General features: G+C 36.1%; 1 protein-coding gene across 1 annotated transcript; it reads left to right on the top strand.

The window, feature by feature from the left end:
* The first annotated feature begins 1,793 nt into the window (after window positions 1-1,793).
* On the top strand, window positions 1,794-9,579 carry LOC128511932 (uncharacterized). Its single transcript, XM_053484979.1, has 7 exons — window positions 1,794-1,804; window positions 3,321-3,397; window positions 3,651-3,862; window positions 4,093-4,349; window positions 4,528-4,671; window positions 4,762-4,903; window positions 9,536-9,579. The coding sequence occupies exons 3-7, from the start codon at window positions 3,709-3,711 to the stop codon at window positions 9,577-9,579; spliced, it is 741 nt and encodes a 246-aa protein (XP_053340954.1). The 5' UTR covers window positions 1,794-1,804; window positions 3,321-3,397; window positions 3,651-3,708.
* The last annotated feature ends 3,960 nt before the right edge of the window (window positions 9,580-13,539 follow it).

Genomic DNA, 13,539 nt, shown 5'->3' with positions numbered 1-13,539 from the left:
CCTCATAAGCTGGATGAAATCAGCACCAGATAAGAAACCGGTGTGCCCACGGGGCAGTGCAGGGGCGTGTTAGAAACGATGACAGCGTGGGAAAACATGACTGCGTGATGAGAAGTCTGACAGCGTAAGAGAGAAAATGTCAAAGGACAAGAGCGGTCTTTGATCAGCGCGAGACGCTGAGAGCATGACGCTCATTTATGACTTGGCCTCAAGAAAAAGCAGAAGTTTTGAACTTTGGAAAGCTCCAGCAGATGACAGTGTTGATTTTATTTTAGTTTATTATTGTTTATTTTATTTATTATAAATGTTTTATTTAAAGTGTAATTTTAGTTTGATTTTTTTGCTGTAGAGCTACAATTGTAATTTATAAATAATACTATGTATTATAATGTGTTTATGTATTTACTTTTATTTAAATAAAGTTCTATTTCAGCCCCTAAAGTAGGTGTTTTTTTATTATTTTATTTTTACCTCCGTAATATTTGGGGGATGGGGAACAAAAGTAAATTTCTGCTTAGGGCACCCATTTGGCCAGCAGCGGCCCTGGTCGCGAGCAACATTAAAATAAAGCAGAGAAGCTTTAATAATTTAGAGGAGAACAACAATCTTTCCGGTAATGTGTGTGTGTTTTCAGACGAAAGGAGAAAGTTTTACTGTGTAAGATGAGAAGGGGAGGACAAGAGGGGATAAAAGCAAGAGTCTCCACTTACTCTAGCCTCACACACACACGCGCACACACACACACACACTTTTATCTGTCGGGATTTATTTGTTACTTTTTTGAAACGTAAAGAGCAGGTTAAGTTGTTTTATTTTTACTTTATATTTTGTATAAATTATTTTTATGTATTTATTTTTTTGGGCTGTAGAATAAATAATTTAAGTTTCCATTATTTCTTATGGGAAAATAAAATTTGGTTTACGAGTGTTTTGGACTACAAGCCCGCTTCCGGAATGAATTATGCTCGTAATCCGAGGTTCCACTGTATAAGCATCCAGGTATTCCTCATCAATGTCATTCCACATGTCGCCATAAACCTTTTTTTTTCTTCAAGGTTTGTCACTAACTATTGTTAAAAAGCCTTGATGCAATAAACAAAATTAGGTAGTAGTTTTATGCATTTACCAAGTAAAATGAGTAAAACTCGAAAATATGACAAGAGAAACATTTCATATTTATTTAACACTTTATTTACATGCAGTTTGGAGTCAGGTATAGAACCTTCACACTAATTTATTCTCTTCCACAGAGAGACAGAACTTGGACAGAAGAGAAGAGAATGAAAATGGAGGAAACTGCTCTACTGACTTGTAAGTATGGACGGAGCTATAAAAGTAAACACACCTGTGTTGATTTTTACAGCCTAAAGTTCTCAATAATCTCCAGTAAGCATGCAGTTTAAAATTCACATTATTAACCAAGGTATTATTTACACCATTTAAATAAATAAATAAATAAATAAATAAATAGGATAAAAAAATTAAGTAGACTTAAATACAAAAGGAAAATGTATGTGACTGCTACTGGAAGAAAATACATCAATCATTTTAAATATGTAAAGCCCTATAGGTACTCGAATGTTTACAAATCTATAGTGGTTTAAGATCCAGCTTGAACTAGATTTTAAATTCTAGGATGTATCTCTTTGTTTTTGCTTGTTATTATTGATAATATCTAATCATTATTATTGATAATATGTATATACAGTAAAAACTAGATCAGAAACTGAAATTTAATGGGGGACAAAATCTCACTTTGCATTCTTTGTCCTTTTACCTGTACATATGGTCCAGCGTTGATCAGGTGAGTAAACATTTCTACCTATTTGCTAATGTATAAAATATTGTTATGAAACTAATACTGCAAACCCCCTTTTACCATTTCCCACTCAATCTGATTGAGTCGTCATGGTAGTTTAGTGGTTAGAACTCTCACCTCACAGTCTGGATGTTTGAATTTCGACTAAAAATGACTAAAAATCAGACATTGCTTTGAATTGAGATTTTTACATTTTTTTAAAAAGTAGGTAGTTTGGTCCACTGGTCATCTCTCTCAGGTTTGAAGGCTGTCTTCTGCAGACTGAATGTTCAGCTTATTTCAGACCTGTTGGTAGGGTTTAGATAAGAGCTCATGGAAGGACACTTTAGAATAGTCTTATTTTCTTAGTCATTCTTGGGTATTTCTATCCATGTGTTTTGGGTCATTATGCTGTTGAAGGACCCATGTCCTGTGAATGATACTGAGCTTCCTGACACTGGGAAGTATATTTGGCTCCAGGACACCTGGATAGTCTTGAGATTTCATTGTGCCCAGGACAGATTTAATATACCCTGCGCCAGACACAGCAAAAAAGCCCCAGAACATAACTAAGCCTCCTCCATGTTTCACAGTAGGTACAGCGGTCTTCTTTGAAAATTGTGTGTCTGTAAACATACAGCTGATGTGAACTGCCAAAGACCTTCAATTTTGTCTTATCTGTCTGAAGGATGTTCCTGAAGAAACATTTAATTTTGGCAAATTCCAGTCTGGCTTTTAATCATTTACTCTCAACAGTGGCATCCTCCTGGGTCATCTTGCATTAAGTCCAGTTTTGCTCAAAGACTGTCAGAAAAATCTGACACTGATGTACCTTGACCTTGGGGTTCACTTTGAGTCTCTTTGGAAGTTGCTCGTGGCTCTTTGGTCCCCATTTATATTATCCTATGGCTGGTTCAATCCTGAGGCAATGTCCAGTAATCTTGTTAATAATATTTGCAGCTGGAGCCACAGGAATTTTAATCTGCTTGGAGATGTTCTGATAACCTTTGATAAGGTTGTGGATAACTTTTTTGTGATCTCCTCAGACAACTCTCTCGTTTGCTTTCACTGGTCCATGTTCATTCTGTACGCACTATGGTACCACACAGCAGTGTGAACATCATTTAAATAGGCTGACTAACTGATTGCAAGATTAAAGAAACCTGTTATGTTAAATACAGGTTACACTTTAGTTATAATTTTTATTATTTTATTATATAATCTAAGAATAAATGTTGTTTATGAAGCTGTTTTTCCAAGGTAGTGTACATACTGTAATTAACATACATAAATTACTACAAACACCACTGTAGCCTGATCTATGCATTGTGGAAACCAAAACCACTGTTACATATTTTGCAATTTGTGCTATCAAAGAGAACATACAAAAATGATTTTAAACAGTTTGCAATACTTTTTTTTTTATATCATTTGAAATGTGTGTTTAAAGATTTGACCGCTCAGTTGCTTAAACTTAAGCAGTGAAACTATCTACCCCGTGTCTCCTGTCTTTGTTTAACAGCCCTCATCAGCAGTGGAAGTATTTATTCCAGAATTGGTTGAAAAATGTGCTGAGGATGAGACCAAAGATGAGTACAGGTAATGTCCCTGATTTATTTCATGTTGCAAGTATGAAAAAATCAGTGCCAGACATCCAGATATCATGTCCAGTCTTTTAGGTTTTTATTAATAGTAACCAGCAGGCAAGTAGATTAAATCACAGGGGGAATAGAGACTAGTCAATAATGCAAAAGAAAATAATTCATTATATAATCTTTTTCTACCGCTTCAAACTCTTTGTTGAAGATATTAACGATATCATAATAAGACATTATGTTCATATTATGTTCAGGTTTCTGTGGACTCATGCTGGTCAGTTTAAATGCGAAGTGACCAAGCTTATTTTTGAGATGGAAGGGGAAGGGGAAGTGCTGTACAGAATAGTGTCCTGGGACAGCTGTCCGCTGGATGGATTAGGCCAAGAGGAGCCTGCAGGACCTCTGTACAGTATTAACTGCCAAAAAGGTTCAATCAGGAAACTACATCTTCCACATTGTGAGACCCGTAAGTTGACTCATATCTAACTTTTATCAAATCATGGTTAAAAATGAAATACACATAAGATTACATTAATGTAAATGACAATCATTTTTATAGTTTATATTTTAATCATATGTCCTGTATGTGCAATTTTTAGTAATTAATAAATTAGAGCCTCTATTCTACATTAATGGAAGAAAATATCTAATTTATGTTAGTTATTATCTAAAACACTGATTATTAATATGTTACAGGTAAAGATGATGTGAAACTGTCTGTGGCACATGTGACTGGTGGTAATGTGGAGATCATTCAGCCACTACAAGTAACAGACACGCATGTTATCATAGACGTTCAAGGTTTCTCACTCTTCAGTCTCTTAAGAGACCTGATATTCAAAGATTATCCTATTGAAGCCCAGGTTCTAGTGTTCGATATGAATTTGAAAGGCAAGCACAGGAAAAATAAACTGCACATGCACCTTTTGCCAGGGAATGTGCCAGCTGAAGAGGTAATCATCTTTAATGAATATATTTATTTTATTATTTTTAACATAGTCTGTGTTGATGTCATCATTGCAAATGATAAACAGTTTTGTATCATTAATAAAAGGCACACTTATTCCAGATTGTTTACTATTTTTATTTTGGCTTTTAAACTGAATACATTTCATTTTGGTTCCTTTAAAGGTGAAAAAGCAAGAGTGCAACATGAGCATGAGTGCTAGTTGCCAGCCATACATTGCATCAAGAGCTACATGTGATCTGACTCCTGGTAAAGAATACCGGCCTGTTTCTACAAATACTCACCATAAGATTACAATCCAACCAGAGGTAAGAGACAGGACATACCAGTATACAAAAATCTCAGCATCAGTTTGTCCATAAAAAAACAAAGTAAACTTTTATCACCTGTTTCCTTAGTTTAAGAACTTTAAACGTGACTATGGCTCCAACTATCACCCAACATTTGAGGTATTCTGTAATACTGACGTTGATGAAGTCACTTTAGGTCTTTTGGATGAAAATAAGAAGGAGGTGTGGTCTCGCCTGGTCTTGCTTACAGGTAAGCGTTTTTTTAAAAAAAAAAACATTTGTGAATGTGTGCATGTTCAGGAGGAGCTGTTATAAATGGTTTGGTACGGCTTTCTTTTAAAATACAAAGACATACGTATTTGCTAAGTTTAATAAGTATCTCAACAACTTGATGTTATTGTGTAATGACTTACTGTATAGTGTCTACTACCGCTGCTGTCTTTATTTATAAAAAAACGGGTTTGGCATCTAATTAATTGTAATGTCAAGTGTGGGTGTGGCCTTTTAATATTTTATGGGCAATTTTAGTAGACTGTGATCAAATTGAAATGTAAAGACAGGGTTTCATTTCCTGATTAAAACATGCTGCAAAACATGGAAATGAAAAAAAAGTTGGTAAAATAAAGATTCTGTATTAAATGAATAATAGGCCTAGATCTAAGAATTCTCCAGCAACAGCAAGAACATATTGATTAAAGTAGATTTAATACAAGAATATAAATGAACATGGAACCTATATGTAAATAACAACTGAGAGCATGTAGAACGTTCTTTCTTTTAGGGGTTTGAACACTAGTTGGGCTATGAAGGCTTTGTAGCGCCAAGAATTTTACACCCATATCACACATTTCACTAAAGTTGAAATAGTAGTTGAAACATGAACTTAAACCATATTTTATTGAAGGTGAAGATAGTGCTGATAATGCCGTGCTAAAGAATATTTTACACGGTGACTTTTTTTTTTACAGTACCTAAAAACATAACACTATTTAAAAAGGGCAAAATCAATCTATATCAATATAAAAAGTTGACCCGAAATGGTTTCCAACAGTCTCGAAGGAGTTCCCAGAGGTGTTTAGCACTTGTTGGCTCCTTTGCCTTCACTCTGTGGTCCAGCTTACCCCAAACCATCTCGATTGGGTTCAGGTCCGGTGACTGTGGAGACCATTTTTTGTTAAGTACATGACTCCACATGTGTTCATTCATAGTTTTGATGCCTTTAGTGAGAATCTACCAATGTAAATATTCATAAAAAATAAAGAAAACACATTGACAGATAGATGAGAAGATGTGTCCAAACTTTTGGCCAGTACTGTATACTGTATATATGTACTGTATATATATATATATATATATATATATATATATATATATCTTTCAAATATTGTTCACAAATCTGTCAAAATCTGTGATAATGAGCACTTCTCCTTTGTCGAGATAATCCATCCCATCTCACAGGTGTGCCATATCAAGATGCTGATTAGACAGCATGATTATTGCACATGTGTGCCTTAGACTGGCCACCTGTAAAAGGCCACTTTGAAAGGTTCAGTTGAATCACACAGCACAACGCCACAGATGTCGCAAATTTTGAGGCAGCGTGCAATTGGCATGCTGACAGCAGGAATGTCCACCAGAGCTGTTGCTCGTAAATTGAATGTTCATTTCTCTACCATAAGCCGTCTCCAAAGGTGTTTCAAAGAATTTGGCAGTACATCCAACCGGCCTCACAACCGCAAACGACGTGTAACCACACCAGCCCAGGACCTCCACATTCAGCATGTTCACCTCCATGATCGTCTGAGACCAGCCACTCAGACAGCTGCTGAAACAATTGGAGTGCATAACCAAAGAATTACTGTCAGAAACAGTCTCAGGGAAGCTCATCTGCATGCTCGTCATCCTCATTGGGGTCTCGACTTGACTCCAGTTCTTCATTGTAACGGATTTTGACAGATTTGTGAACAATATTTGAGAGATATGGTTATTTTGTTTGTGTAGAAAATGTTTCAGATCTTTGAGTTCATCTCATTAAAAATGGGAGCAAAAACAAAATTGTTGCGTTTATATTTTTGTTCAGTATATATATATATATATATATATATATATATATATATATATGTGTGTGTGTGTGTGTGTGTGTCTGTGTCTGTGTGTGTGAACTACTGTTCAAAAGTTTATGGTCACTTGCAAATTTCTTTGGTTTTGTTTAGTGATTTATTTTCTACATTGTACAAGAATACTGAGGATATCAAAACTATAAAATAACACATATGGAATTAAATAATTATGTAACAACAAGAAAAACATCAGTTAGTTATTTTAAGACACAGAGGTCAGCCTTTCTGTAATAGTTCCTGCAAGAACAGTATTGTCAAGTGCATTCGCAAAATCCGTCAAGCACCATAATGAAACTGGCTCTCATGAAGGCCATCCCAGGAGGGCGAGACCAAAACCTACCTCTGCTGCAGACGAGAAGTTAATTGCATTTGTAACGATAACTTTTCTACACTATAACTTGTTTTTTAAAAACATTACATCAGTAATTATGAGGCAGATTTTATTCATGAGTTCAACAGATTTAATTTGCACAAGGTTACAAAAAAGCACTATTATAGTTTATTTGTGTTTAACAAAACGTGTAACAAACACACAAACTTAACTTTAAACTGTTGTCTGAACACAGACAGACATAAGTATAAGAATATACAGGTACAGTATTAGTTTAAACCTGGTGTGTTGATTCTAGCTCTTACACAGAGACTGAAAACAGGCCGAGAGCTACGGAGCCATTATACCACAAGCAAAGTACATAAGATTTAGCAATAACACATTAAACAATACTTTCTACAGTATGTACTTAATTACAAATTAACTAACAAAAAAGTTAAATTTACCTTATGGTGATGAAAATAAAATAATAACGATATGAAAAACGCAAGCGTGACGCAGCTTCCAGCCGTTAATTTAAACTAGAAACATTCCAAATCTGCCCGCCTCCAGTCTCTGATTGGCTGATGTGGCGCCGATTCTAGTCTCTGGTTGGCTGAAATAGTTGAAGAGTTCTAACTCTGCTGCAGTTTGTGCAAGTGTGGCTTTATGACAGTGAGCGGACAAGACAGGGGTAGCTGCAGATCAAAGTAATGGGCGTGTCGAAAGGTTGGGGTGTGCCGAAAGGTAGGGGGCATGCTGAATGTCTTTATGATTAGTTGCGCAGGTTGCCTGTTTAAAGGCTAATATTAAACGCTATTGTTCTTTCTAATGCGTTTATGTAATGCAGCCAACATAATCCTCTATATTAAAATTAAAATTAAAATTAGGGAAAAAAAATAACGTTAGATTGATGTGCGAATGCCCAATAGCTAGAGCTGTATTCGACCCCAAATAGTTAGCATAATGCTAACGACATGCTAATATTGTTAGCATCATGCTAGCAACATGCTAATCATGTTAGCATCATGCAAATGAGGTTGCTAGGGTGCGTGGCTTATAAGCAACATGATCAATGCGAAAGACTGATTTATTGCCTGAGTTAAATGAGCCCTCTCCTGAGTCCCTACGACAGTGGGATCCACAGTCAAATTTAGTTTCAAAGGTCCTATGGAAGTTACCATTGTATATTAATTGCCCTCTGCTGGGGCAGTTTACCCCTCGCCCCTTAGAAAAGTCATTGCACCCCATTCCCGAATAAGCCGCACGGTTTGACACCTCATTCATGGGTTACGACAAACTATTTGTTCGCCAAAATCCCCATTATAAGTCAATGGGGCAAATTTGGCGACTTCTCTTGCCCGGGGGTAAAACATATACCCCTGTGCAGGGTATCTTCTGACACAGGTTGCAAACCCCTTCAAATATGGTAAATTTTACGTTTCTACAAGATTCCCTCTCTTCAATCCGTCAAAGTTGACCTCAATGTTAAGTCAATGGGATTTTTGGGGCAACTTTGGTACGAAAGAATAATAATAATAAGGAATTAAGCCTGTGAGATAACAATAGTGATGCTCGCTTCGCTAGCACCACTAATAATAATAAGCCTGAGAGATAACAATAGTGATGCTTTGCAAGCACCACTAATTATCTTTAACGGTAAAAGTGGTACATAAATATAGGTACATATGATAAAGTACATTTAAATTTAACTGATAATATACTGAGACTACCGTATATTAAAAATTGTATTCTAATGTATACTTTCTGTACATTTGTACATTGATTTTTTCGAGCATATTTTTAAAAAATATATACCAAAAATAAATCGAAAAACAAGTTTAAATAAGTATACTTTGGAAATTAAACCAACCTTTCACTTAAAGTATATTTTCCAGTAATATATTTTTGGAAAGTGTACCATAATACAATTATTTTGAAGTATGTTTAAAGTTTAATTCAAAAATTTGGTAAAAGCATGATGTTAGTATACTTTTTATATATTAACTGTTGGTACCACTTTTTGTTAGTATATTTGCAACATATCGAGGATTTCAATATATTTGTAATACACTAAAGTGTATTTTTTTTCACTGGGGCCTAATGTGACCTCATGTAAGAAAAGACCTTTTCGTGGCTTGTTGCTCAGCTCTGGTGTTTTCTGGTGGGGCGGGGCTTGGTAGTACTGTAGCTCATTTACATAGACACTGAAACTGTGTTTTGGGAAAAGAAGCTGTAGACAAAGCCTTATATGAGGGATATTGAGAGGACGTAGCAAAATACTGGACCTTTAAATGTCTACACGCATTATGTAAGAGGTAAATTTGTTCTATTTCTGATTACTCTCTGTGAACAATTTTTTTTCTTGTTTGTGTGTGTGTGTGTGTGTGTGTGTGTGTGTGTGTGTGTGTGTGTGTGTGTGTGTGTGTGCTTGTTGTCACATGAGGTGCAGGGGCAGCATCAACCAACATGGATCTAGCAGGTATGGCTGGGTAAATTTGTCATGTGAAACACACACACACACACACACACACACACACACACACACACACACACACATTTACTTCTAGACATAACATAATGTTATGTAAATATTTACAGCTTTATATGGCTGGTCACACAAGCCCTCTGTGTTACTGTTCTCATTAAGCACAAGACAGTTTAACAGTTACAGGCATTTCATTTTCGTTTTCATTTCAGACTCTGACTTTGTGGACAAACACCGAGATAAGCTCATTCAGAGTGTTCGTTCAGTATTGGAGATTGCAGACCATCTAAAAGCCAGCAGAATGATAACTGAGGAAATGTACAGTAACATTCAGGCAGTGACAACATCGCAAGACAAAATGAGAGAGCTGTACACGTGTCTTACCACAAAAAAAGTAAATGAAGAATTCTATAAAATCCTTCGAGAGAAACAGCCCTGTTTAGTGATGGAACTGGAGTCTCCGTCGGATCAGGATTAGCAGAAATACACATTTCCATTCCTGTTTGTGCAGCAGCAATATATAGATTATAAAGGTTTCATTATCACAATTGTGTGTCAGTTGTGTTGCTATGAAATGTTCTATCAAATCACTTTTCAAACTGGTGATACATATACAGTATATATACACACTACCATTCAACTTGCAAATTTCTTTGTTTTTGTTTAGTAATTTATTTTCTACATTCCACAACAATACTGGAGATTTCAAAACTATAAAATAACACATATGGAATTAGGTAATTATGTAACAACAAAAAAACAACAACAGTTAGTTGTTATTTTAAGACACAGAGGTCAGCCTTTCTGTAATAGTTCTTGCAAGAACAGTATTGTAAAAAAAAATCCGTTAAACACCATAATGAAACTTGCTGTCATGAAGGCCCTCCCAGGAGGGCGAGACCAAAACCTACCTCTGCCACAGACCAGAAGTTCATTTAGAGAGTTATCAGCCTGAAAAATGACTAATTAACAGCACCTCAGATTAGAGGTGTTATAAAGTCTTTACAGAGCAAAAGTAGCAGAAACATCTCACCATTAACTGTTCAAAGGAGATTAATGCATTTTTTGGACGCCTTCAGCCTTTACAATGTAGAAAGAAATAAAAATCAAGAACCATCATGGAGTTAGAAAGTGACCCCACTTTTGAATGGTAGTATATATATATATATATATATATATATATATATATATATATATATATATATATATATATATACAGTGGCTTGCAAAAGTATTCAGCCCCCTTAAACTTTTCCACATTTTGTCACATTACAGCCACAAACATGAATCAATTTTATTAGAATTCTACGTGAAAGACCAATACAACGTGGAATTCCAATAAAATTGATTAATGTTTGTGGCTGTAATGTGACAAAATGTGGAAAAGTTGAAGGGGGCCGAATACTTTTGCAAGCCACTGTGTGTATATATATATATATATATATATATATATATATATATATATATATATATATACTACCATTCAAAAGTTGATGGATTCTTTCCTTTTCTCCCAAAACACAGTATTGGTGCTGAAATGAGTGCCAAAAAAAGAAAACTATTCCTGAAGTTTATGCAACATAAACGTAACCATCTTGCTTTCCTAAAAAATTAAAGTTTGGAGAGATAATTTTATTGGAATAAACTTCTAGAACCATATGACCTGAAAAATTGTTGCTTAAATTGTTTAAAAAGCAAAACAATCTGTAGTATCTGTAACCATGTCGAGTTCATGTTGCAATATCTTAACAGTTTTGCATTTTAGAATAATACACTTTTTTAGGTTTATGTCTTTTTATGGGAAATCTAAATATGCCAAGTTTCATCTGAATGAAAATTAAGATCATTGACATTACATAAAAGGGCACAAAATTTTACCAAGCTATAAGGGACAATTTTACTAAATCTATCAATTTTACTAAGCTATAAGGGATCTCCACTAGAAATCACTGTTTTGTTTGTAGTTTTTGTTTGCAGACTCAGTTTCCCAGAAGGCACCTCGGTCAGGTGATGCGGTAGCTTACCTGATCCGAGGTAGGTCATTAAATTTTCTATAAATAGCTGGTTAGTCTGGGAAACTGGGTCGAGCATTGTTGGTTTGTAATCACTGTCATGTAACTGAGCATTTTGTATATTAGAGTATTAGTACGGTGGCCCAGAAGGACAAATCATCTTTCCCATATATGTGTCTGTTTTTTCCCTTGTAAGTGAGTTTTTTTACCTTGAAAATGTATGCTTTTTCCGTTATAAATGTCCTTTTTTCCCTTGAAAATGTGTGCTTTTTTACCTTATAAATGTGCTTTTTTTACCTTATAAATGTGCTTTTTTTACCTTATAAATGTATGCTTTTTCCCTTAAAAATGTGCTTTTTCCGTGTGAAAACTCTCTTTCTCCCGTATTTTGCAAGCTAAAAGCTAAAGCTAATGCGCAAAGGACTATGGGATGGGGGTCAAAACGCAACTGAACACGGAACCTTTCCGGTGTTCCGGGAAATTGAGTTTTCCTACGTTTCCCCGGTCGCGCACAGTGCGCGCGCAGATTCAAATCATGACGTCACTTGCTACCAAACGCTGAGAAGGCGAGCGAGGATTTTAACAGTTTTTCTTTCGTTTTAAAGTGTTTTTACGAACTTGACTAAATTAAACAGATAACCTATACAAAATATTACTTTTTTTTTGTATATTTGAAGATAATTCAGTTGTTTTAGGCCGCTGCAAAAGACTGGTTTGCTGGGCAAGTACTGACATCACGACTACTTTTAGTACATTAACTGTGTGATGATAGATGTAATACTGATTTATTCTAAATATATTTAAGGTTATACTTTGTAATTTATTATAGCATGTAACTCAAGGGTAGCGTGTCTACTCGTGATAACCACCATACTCATTTTTTACCCACTCAAACATCCAGTTCTATGGTGTACATATCAAACACACAGGTACAGCAATTATAGGACACCACACTCATAGTTATTGACCTACAGTGGTTAATCAATCGGACTGTAGGTCCTACCGTCGCCGCGCTCGGCGGTACCGTTTGGCTTTGTGCGTTTGCTGGCTTTTACCGTTGAGTGGCGCTATATAACTACAGACTGACGCCTCGTGCCTTAGTTCATTCTCTGCTGGATTAATGAGACACAGAGTTTTAGAACTGCACGTAGTAGCGGATAAAATCAAGTAAAACATTGTAGTTAAACAAATTTATAATCACAGAACTAAAATGACGATACAAATGTAGAATTTAAATTAAATTAAATCTTATTAGGATCAAATTTAAACAAAATAAATGTTAACACAGTGAGCCTTTAAATTTTAAAGACGCGTGTAGGGTTTTGTGTCGTCTTATAGCTTGTGTTCTTTAAATTTATAGTAGATTTATTAACTAAAATAATTGCCATAAAAATTATAACATTGTGAGGACGTTCTACTGCGTCAGCTAATGTTGGTCATTCAGCCCCGCTTGTGTTTTTGCGTTTATTATAAGAATGAAATGCAGTAGACTGTTATGATCTGTAACGGATTCGACCCATGTTGCACAGGCGGCACCATAAAGCACGGACACGAGGCGAGGTCTTACGGGAAAAGGGTAATTTATTTAGGTAACATGGGGAAGGAAAGTGTTGAAGGAGGGAGAAAGGAAAGAAAGGGATAAAGATTGTGCATGTGCAGTTCCGGGGGCTGTGCCACACTGGCATGCGGGCACACAGCTGACAATAAGTGTTGGTGCGCGGAGTGGCAGAACTGAGCACGCGGAGGCAGCGCTTCTCCCGCTGTCGATGGCCGGCGCGAGTCCTCGCTGACGTAAAAAAAACTTAACACAAACGTCCTCGCAGCCTTTTCCTCTTCGGCAGCGGGGCTGCGAGGGCGGGCACGGTGCGGGAGTGAAGATGCCGCGGGAGCTCGCGCAGCTCTTTCTCGCGCTGTCCTCAGCGCGGAGATCAAGGGGCGGAATTCTAGTGTCCTTGT

Source organism: Clarias gariepinus, chromosome 24, assembly GCF_024256425.1.
Source record: "Clarias gariepinus isolate MV-2021 ecotype Netherlands chromosome 24, CGAR_prim_01v2, whole genome shotgun sequence".
NCBI classification, from domain to species: domain Eukaryota; kingdom Metazoa; phylum Chordata; class Actinopteri; order Siluriformes; family Clariidae; genus Clarias; species Clarias gariepinus.
Note: the sequence above shows the minus strand (reverse complement) of the source record. Positions and strands in the feature narration are given on the sequence as shown.